Source organism: Paroedura picta, chromosome 4 (assembly GCF_049243985.1).
Source record: "Paroedura picta isolate Pp20150507F chromosome 4, Ppicta_v3.0, whole genome shotgun sequence".
Classification (NCBI taxonomy): Eukaryota; Metazoa; Chordata; class Lepidosauria; order Squamata; family Gekkonidae; genus Paroedura; species Paroedura picta.
Genome location: NC_135372.1, coordinates 143,239,925 through 143,248,614, shown reverse-complemented (window position 1 = coordinate 143,248,614; position 8,690 = coordinate 143,239,925). Strand labels below are relative to the sequence as shown.

Genomic DNA, 8,690 nt, shown 5'->3' with positions numbered 1-8,690 from the left:
GGGGTGGGCGTGGCCGCGGAGGGGCGTGGCCGCCAGTCAGTCAGGCGAGGCGGCGGGGGCGGGCCCCGGGAGGCGGCTTGTGCGCACGCGCGGTCCGGCCCTGCTCCGTTCCGGGCGTCGCTGCTGCTCCTCCTCGTCGGACCCACCGAGCGACCCGCCGCCACCGGCTGCTGCTTCTCCTTCCTCCTCCTCCTCTTCCTCCTCCTCCGGGTCGGGCGACATGGGCGTGCGTGTGGAGACCATCACCCCCGGGGACGGTGAGCAGCCCCCCCCCATCCATCCCCTCATCCCCTCCCTTTCGCCCCCCCCCGGTAACGGTTTTAACGGTTTTAACGGTCTTTCTCACTCCAACCCTGCAGGGAGGACCTTCCCCAAGCGCGGCCAGACCTGCGTGGTGCACTACACGGGTGAGTCGGGGCGGGGGGGGGCGGGAAGGGTGAAGGCAGACCCCCCCCTCTCTCTTTTGGGGCGAGCCCCCCTGCCAGGCCTGCCTCTGCACCCTGGGGATGGGTGGGGTGGGTGGGGTGGGGGAGGGGAAGAGCGCAGGGCCTTCTCCGGGGTGGCCCCCCAGGTGCTCTCCTTGCAGACCTGGCCTTGCCCTCCTCTGCCCCTTTTCCTGGGCCGGCTGGGCTGCGTAAGGCAGGAGTCCAACAGATAAGGCTCCTTAAGGCAGGGGTGGGCAAACTGCGGCCCTCCAGATGTCCATGGACTACAATTCCCAGGAGCCCCTGCCAGCGAATGCTGGCAGGGGCTCCTGGGAATTGTAGTCCATGGACATCTGGAGGGCTACAGTTTGCCCACCCCTGCCTTAAGGGTTTTGCTGGCATGGTTTTATCAGGGTGCCCTCCCTGGGGCTGGGCTGGGTGCCTTCTTTCCCCCTTGCCTCCGGGGTTCTGTCAGAACATGTGGGTTCTCCGTCTTTCCGGGCCTGCCGGAGACCCCGTGTTCATTGACAGCCTTCCTCTGCCCCCTTTCCACCTCTCTGGCCTGCTGACTGGCTGGCGTTCCAGCCCAGCCTTTCAACGCTCAGCTTCTCCCCTAGGAGGATTTACCTGATTCACCTGCTAATTGAATCCACCGGCTTTTCGCAGGCAAGTGATTTCTTGAAGCTGCACGGGGGTTTCCGGCGTGCCAGTCGCTTAAAATGGTTGGAACCTTTTTTTACAGAGCTGTGTTCTTTCCCCGTTTGGCGTATGTTTGTGTTTCACAGGAGTGGTTCTCGTCACTTCGGCGTTCGTGTCTCCAGATTCTCGGGGTGGTGCATGCTTTGGGCTGTGGGCATCGTGGCTGAGCCCTGAACATGGAGCTTGCTGTCCGTAGCGCTTGGAGACAGAATGATATGAGGAGGGAATGGGTGTTTGCCTCATGATAGAACTGCTCCTGCAGGCTTCGTTCCTCCTCCCCTCCATGTGCTGCATTTCAGTACAGCCTGCCTCCCTTCTGAGGTGTCACAGCTTATTACAATAGCGCATCGCTGACGATGCGCCAAGCTGTTCCTTTGATGCCGTATAGGGATCTAATCCTGGCAGCGTGGGGAAAATGCGGGGCTGGGGACGACATTGGGGTGAGATGGAAAATAACTGGCCCATTTTGGGAAGAGACCGCAGTAGCTCTGTTGGAAGCCTGTCCCCTGTTGTTCTGCAGGGGCTTTTGGGAAATGGCTTTTTCTCGCTGCCGCCTTTGGCCCTCTGGGACTTGTGAAAATGAAGTTCTGGTGCCCTGTACATGTCCTGCTTCCTCTCCTTCTGAGACTCCCCCCCCCCCTTAGATTGTGGCTCTGAAACTACTGCAGCAAGTGAACTCTGTGTTACCTTCTTTGGTAGGTTGTGTTGGGTCTCTTCTGCCTTGAAGTGACAGCCAGGCTGTCCAATCAGATTTTCTCAGTTTTAGGCGGGGCTTCTTGGAAGAGAAGGTGACAGCTCTGGGAGCTTTTAGAAGACAGACTTCTTCTTTATAAATAAATAAGCCTTCCCCAGTCTGCCTTTCTCTGTAGATTAAAGTCTAAGCATTTGGAAGGCCCTTTTGGGAAATGCTCACACACTCCGACCTGGGCGGCCTTCCAGGAAGCTTGGGATTCTGGCACTGGGAGGCAGCTTCCGAGAGTCCTTGCATTCCCTTGCAGCTGGCACAGAGGGCACTGCCCAGGTATCCCAGCCAGCCCTTAAAGGTGCAGGAGGAGAAGGTGTTAGAAGGCTCAGTGGGCATCCTTACCTGATTGTCCGAGCAAGTCAGTGCCGATTCAGCCAGTGGACCGTTCCCCTGCCTGATTCTGCAAGCACCATTGGGCACTTTTTCCTGCGGCCAAGATAATGGCGTCTTACTTGAGGTGTTGTCGGGAGGGGGGGGGAGCATGAAGCGACAAGGTGGTAGGAAGTGCTATCGTAGCCAGCTTACATTTTTATTTTATCTATTCATTTATGTGATTTATATCCTGCCACTCCCATACAGTGGCTTGTGGTGGGTCACAAAGTCCTCGTTAAAAAACCCGTTAACCCCCCCCCCATTAAAAGGACATACCAATACGATACCGAAAAACCACAGCAAACTAGGTGATAAAATAACTCTCCCCACACCCAAAAGACTGATCCACCCTGTATTGGCGAGGGAAGGGGGCCTGGCTGGCAACAACTCAGGTGCTAGCACTATTGACCCCCACATAGGGTTTTCAGGTGAGAGATGTTCAGAGGTGGCTTGTCATTGCACTAGCCAGGGTCAGCCCTTCTTAGCTTCTGAGATGTGTCAGGATCAAGCTAGCCGGGTCATCGAGGTCGGTTTTTCAAAGCGAGAACCTAACAGAGGTGATTGGTTATTGCCTGCCTCGGCATATGTACACTGGACTTCCTTGATGGTCTCCCTTTCATGTCCTAGCCAGGGCTTCGCTTCCTGGAAATCCATGCAGTTGGGCTAGCCTGGGCTCTTGGTGGGGGGGGGGGACTAGAGTGCTTTGGAACAGCTTCGTAGCTGGCGGGGGAGAACCATGAATGCAGATGCTGATTTTGTCTGTATGTGCGAGGTATTCTGTGTTTCCATTTTACCGCAGTGGGGGTGGAATATTTCTCAAGAGAGCAGCCGGTGTTTTCTTCTTGGTGTTGGTTTGCTTTTTAAAAATGTGTCCTGGATTTTCTAAGGGGTCAGGTTGCAAAGGTAATTCTGAAATGCCAGCAAGGCAGATACTGGCTGAGTGTTGGTGGGTCGCATCTGCTCAAGGGGGGGGGGGGGAGCGGTGAAAGACCTTTCCCCATTCATCATGGCTAGAAACAGTAGCTTTAAATTTGGGGATGGTTGAGGGGAGAAGATAAGGGTAGCAACTGAACCTGTTTTGGAGAGCTTGTCATATTTTTTATGGTGGCCTTCCTGGAGAATTTGGGATGCTGTGGCTCAGTGGTAGAGCATCTGCTTGGTGTACAGAAATTCTCAGGTTCTATCTCCAGCATCTCTAGTGGAAAGCAGATGAGGTGTAAGACTTCTGCTGGAGACCCTGAGGAGTAGCTGCCAGTGTGAGTAGAAAATTCTGACCTTGATGGACCAAAAGGTCGGATTCAGTATAAGGCAGCTATGTGTGTGTTGAGGAGTGGCTGTGGTAGACCCTCTGCTTGGCATGTTCAATCCTTGGTATCTCCAGTTAAAAGGTCCCAAAAGTGGGTGATGGGAAAGACCTTGGCCTGAGCCCTCGGAGAGCTGCTGCTGCCTGAGTAGGCAATACTCATTTGGATGGACCGAGGGTCTGATTCAATATAAGGTACCCTCACCTGTTCAGCTGCTGGTATGGCTGGATCAAATTACAGTAGTGCCTTGCCCAGATGCTGCCCAATTTGTCCTTCCTTGAGCAGTAATTGGCAGTCCCCCTCCCTCCCCCAGCACTTTTGATTGGAATAGAAGAGCTGGGTTTTTGTACCTGGCTTTTTACTACCCAAAGGAAATTAAAAGTGGTTTACAGTTACCTTCCCTTCCTGTGAGGCTGAGAGAACTGTACCGGGCCCAAGGTCACCTAGCAGCTGGCTGCATGTAGAGGAGCAGGGAATCAAACCCGGTTCTCCAGATTGGAGGTCGCTGTTCTTAACCAGTGTACCATGCTGGGGAGAATCTGAGACGAGAACCTAGTCCAGGGGTAGTCAAACTGTGACCCTCCAGATGTCCATGGACTACAATTCCCAGGAGCCCTTGCCAGCATTCGCCAGCGAATGCTGGCAAGGGCTCCTGGGAATTGTAGTCCATGGACATCTGGAGGGTCGCACTTTGACTACCCCTGCTCTAGTCTATGCTACAGCAGTCAAGTTAGGCTGTCTTTTCCTTTTCTGCCCTTCACCTGAACTCCAGCCTGCATCCTGCCCACCAGGGGTTGGGTGGGTTTGCCTGACAGTGACAACCCATTTTTTCTGCCTTGTGATCGGCCCCCCTTCCTTGTAGATGGTGGAGCAGCACCCCCTTCAGGCCCCATTCCTGCAGATATGAAAGGGAAGAGAAGGGCTGGTGCATTTAAACTCCCCCCAACCCCCCAGCACTTCTTTTTCCTTCCCGGCTGCCATTGGGTGGGGAAAGGAAATTGGGACGGACTCTCCCAGGGCTTCAGCTGGTTGGAAGAACACAGGGGCGGCTTGGTAGGAAGCCAGGAGGTTCTTGCTCGGGACCGGACAATTGAGCCCGCCCCCTAAGTCAATCTGGCAGCCTTCCCCGTGCATCTTTACCAGGTGGGGTAAGGAGCTGGTCCTAGCATCCCGGTTCTTCCAGCTGGAAACTGCCTTGCTAAAACTGGTAGCAAGATTGAAAATCACTGGACATCTGTGGGTCAGATGGTGGGCCAAAATTGGCGGGGGATGGATATTTATATGCCGACCCCAAACCCCATTTTTTTCTGCTTTAACAATGTAAAACGTATCATTTAAACCTTCACCAGGAAAAGACGCTGCTTGGCGTATTTATGAAATGTAGGCGTTTTTCAGTGCCTCAGTTTTCCGCAAGCAAAGCTGAGAACATTGGGCCGATGCCAAATAAGAGAACTGCTGATTGCTGCCTCGTATAAGTATGTATATTAGGGTTTGCCTGAAAGGCAGAAAAGAAACTGAAAATCAGAAACAAGTTAGCGGTGTTTGGGCAGATGTGATCCTGACAGGGCTAAGCCAAATGTATGGATAGCGAGTTAAGCTCCGTAACGTTGAAAGTGTTGACGTAATCACAACATGGAGTAGTGATTAAAGTATTGTGCCATGGAAGCTTGCTGACTTTGGGCTAGTCCCGCATTCTGTCCACCTAGCCTACCTTGCAACGTTGTTGTGAAGATAAAAAGGTAGAATGGAGGCCAATGTAAGGCGCCTTGGGTCCCCGCTGGGGAGATAGGCGGGATATAAATAAGGTCTAAATAAAGTAAATATTCATACATCGTATAACATATATGCTGTGGACAAACTTAGTACATCTCTGAAGATGATGTGTGCATCTATAAAAAGGGTGGCCAAACTGGCTCTTCGGATGTCTAGAGACTACAGTTCCCATAAGCCCCTGCCAGCACCATGTTGGCAAGATCATGGGAATTGTAGCCCATGGATATCTGGAGAGCCACAGTTTAGCCACCTCTGAAATATGCTAGTTAGGGGCTCATGAGACTGTCCATGGACATCTGGAGAGCCACAGTTTGGCTACCCCTACATTGGAATTATTCTCTGATGCAAGATATTCTCCCGTAAAAAGTCTTGTTTAAAGCAAGCAAAGCTTTTAAAAGCATTTCACACATTACAAGAAAAAAAAAACATTTCCTACTCCTTTTTCATTTCATTTGGAAAAAATCTTTGGGGTGTGTGGGGACCCCCCTTAGTCCCCCCCCCCCCCGTTCTGGGCTTGCACGGCCTTTGCGCTCCAGTTCAGTCACTTTCCTCCCAAGATGTTGAGTGATTCCTCTTTGGGAGTCTCCTCTCGTCTTGGCAAGAACTGTGGACTCTAGTTGGGCGAGTGCCGGGCCAGCTGCCCGAGCTGACGCCACCTGTGCATCTCCCCTGCTTCCTGCCAGTAACATTTCCCTGCCCACTTGTGACTGTGCCACCATTCATGTTCACAACAGCATTCATGGCTGAGTGCCACCCAGGAAAAGCTGTGTGGGTAGCACGAGAAGCTATGAATGGTGGCTAGGCTCATGGGCAAAGGAAGGATGTACAGGTAAGTGGGAGGTGCATGGGCACTCTCTGCCCAGGGCCCTTTACAGCTCAGAACCACTCCTGGGCTGGAGAAGGGCCGTGGCTCAGCAGCAGAGTCTCTGCTTGGCAGGCAGGAGGTCCCATGTTCAATCCCCGGCATCTCCAGTTGAAAGGACCAGGCAGCAGGTGATGTGAAAGACTGCCTGAGACCCTGAAGAGCAGCTGCCAGTCTGAGTAGACAGTGCTGACCTTGATGGACAGGTGGCCTGATCTAAGGGAGATCCTTTGGGGAAAAGTTGTGGCTTACTGGCAGAGCCTCTGCTTGGCATTCAGAAGGTCCCGGGTTCAATCCCCGGCATCTCCAGTTCAACGGACCAGGCAGCAGGGGATGGGAAAGATCTCTGCCTGAGATGTCGCCGGAGAATATTACAGAGACTCAGAAAGATGAATTGGTGGATTCTGAATAAAAGCAAGCCAGAACTCTCTCTAAAAGTGAGAATTGTATGTTCATCCCATGAGGGGGAGACAAGAGTTACTGACAAAGGCAGCTATGCCAGGAAAAGAGGAAGACCCAACAGGAGATGGAAGGACTCTGTCAAGGAAGTCCTCCACTTGCACAACCTGAGCAAGTCTGTTAAGGAGAGGACATTTTGGAGGGCATGAGTCTAACATGAATTGACAGCACTTAACGCACATGCCCTGGGTACTGCCAGTGCTAGATGTGAACATTTTTAATGGTGCTTCTCTTCTTCCTTTGCATTGTAGTATGAACTTTGCAGAATTTGTAGGGTTGCTAGAGCACCAGAAACATGCCCTGTTGAGTTTTTCGCATCTTCTTCTAGGCCAAAGACTGTGTCCAGCATGTCATGACACATGCAGATCTCCAGGAGCCCTTGGTGCTCCTGTTGCTCCTGGAGTTATGCTCTTGAGGAATCAAAGACAGGCATGTCCTGGGTCAGTGGCCGGGGTGGGGGGGTGGTATTCAGTTGTCCTTTTCAGGCAGAAATACCTTCATGTGGTGGCCTATGTGGGCCAGTGAACAGGGGCAGCCAAATATTTTGGAGAGAAGAAGAGTTGGTTATCATACCCAGCTTTTCGCTGCCCAAAGTAGTCTCAGAGCAGCTTCCAGTCACCTTCTGTTCCTCTCCCCTCAACAGCCTGTGAGGTAGGTAAGACTGAAAGAGCTGTGACAGGACTGCTTGGCCAGAACAGCTCTATCAGGACTGTGATGGGCCCAAGGTCACCCAGCTGGCTGTGTGTGGAAGAGTGGAGAATCAAACCCCGCTTGCCAGATTAGAAGCTGCCGTTCTTAACCATGCTGGCTCTGGGCAATTGGATGTCTGCAGGATCTTGTTGTCTCTTTCTTTGAGGCCTCATCAGCTTTTCATAGATTTCAGACGGGTGACCCTGTTGGTCTGGGGCAGCAGAACGAAGCTGGAGTCCAGTGGTACCGTGAAGACGAAGCAAGCTTTATTCTGGGGATAAGCTGCACACACACAAAAGCACATCCCCCAAATAAAACTTTGTTGGCCTTAACACAGTTCCGCAGGGCCTGCAAAACGGAGCTCTTCCGCCAGGTTGGGGGCCAATGAAAATTTACATCTAGCTTCTGTCCGGCCCCACCCAACCCATGAGTTGCCATCTAACACTGATATGAGACATCTAGACGTTTGCTGGTCTGATTGAGATTCAATAAGGCATGCCAGTTTTTAGATAGCTAAGGTTAGAATTTTTTTTTTAACCTGAAGTCATTTACTGCTTTTTTAATTGTTTTAGTAATATTTTAAACTGCCGTAACGAAATCTAATTTTTAAGGGTATTGCATGCCATGTTGTGCCCCTCCCAGAGCCGAGTTACTGGGCTGAGCAGTCTAAAAATCCGATAAAATAAATAAATTAATTGAAGGAGCCATGAGACTGAAGGTGTGTGTGCTAGGTTCTTTGTAGGGAGTCTAGTTTTCCTTGCGGGCCATCAGTAAGACTGGGTAAGCCAGGGCCCCAAGGCTTTCTGTGCCAAGGGGCTGCATTTGACCTCAGGGTCCCTAGGTGTCAAGCTTGGATTGCAGGAATGGGTTCCTGTTGCAGAATCTATTTCCAGAGCCCTGAGCTCATGTGCACTTTAGCATGTATGTTGCTGGCAAGCAGCCCAAGTGATTTGGGGTGTGTGTGCGTGTGTGTGCGCGCGGGGGTGTCCTTAGCAGGTGGGTCTGTGCAGCTGGCCATGGCAAAGGGTCAGCTCTGACTGCCTTTTTCCTGCTCTGAAGGCTGAACCATTCCAAGGCATGCAGAGGGGGACTTCTGTATGGCAGCATGAATTGGACTTGGGGTATGTGTGTGTGTGTGCTTGCCATGATTTGTGTTAACTGTTTAATATCCCCCCCCCCCCCAATATGGCAGGCTTTCTTGACGGCACTGGAAGGATTTCTTGAATGGATGGGAATTAAAAAATTTATATATATTTTTTTAATTTGTTGAACATTAATCAGGTGATATGACCTTGTATAAGTTGATCAGTTCTATGAAGCCCTACAACACCTTCTAGAAGCAACGCCCAAAAATGATGTGC

The 8,690-nt window shown here is 51.9% G+C and overlaps 1 protein-coding gene across 1 annotated transcript in view; it reads left to right on the top strand.

Moving 5' to 3' along the window:
- The first annotated feature begins 44 nt into the window (after positions 1–44).
- The window catches only part of FKBP1A (FKBP prolyl isomerase 1A), a 29,780-nt gene continuing 21,134 nt past the window's right edge, over positions 45–8,690 (top strand). The window contains exons 1-2 of the mRNA XM_077336005.1: positions 45–257; positions 360–407. Coding sequence (XP_077192120.1) covers positions 221–257; positions 360–407 — 85 coding nt within the window. The 5' untranslated portion in view covers positions 45–220. The remainder of the gene's footprint in view (positions 258–359; positions 408–8,690) is intronic.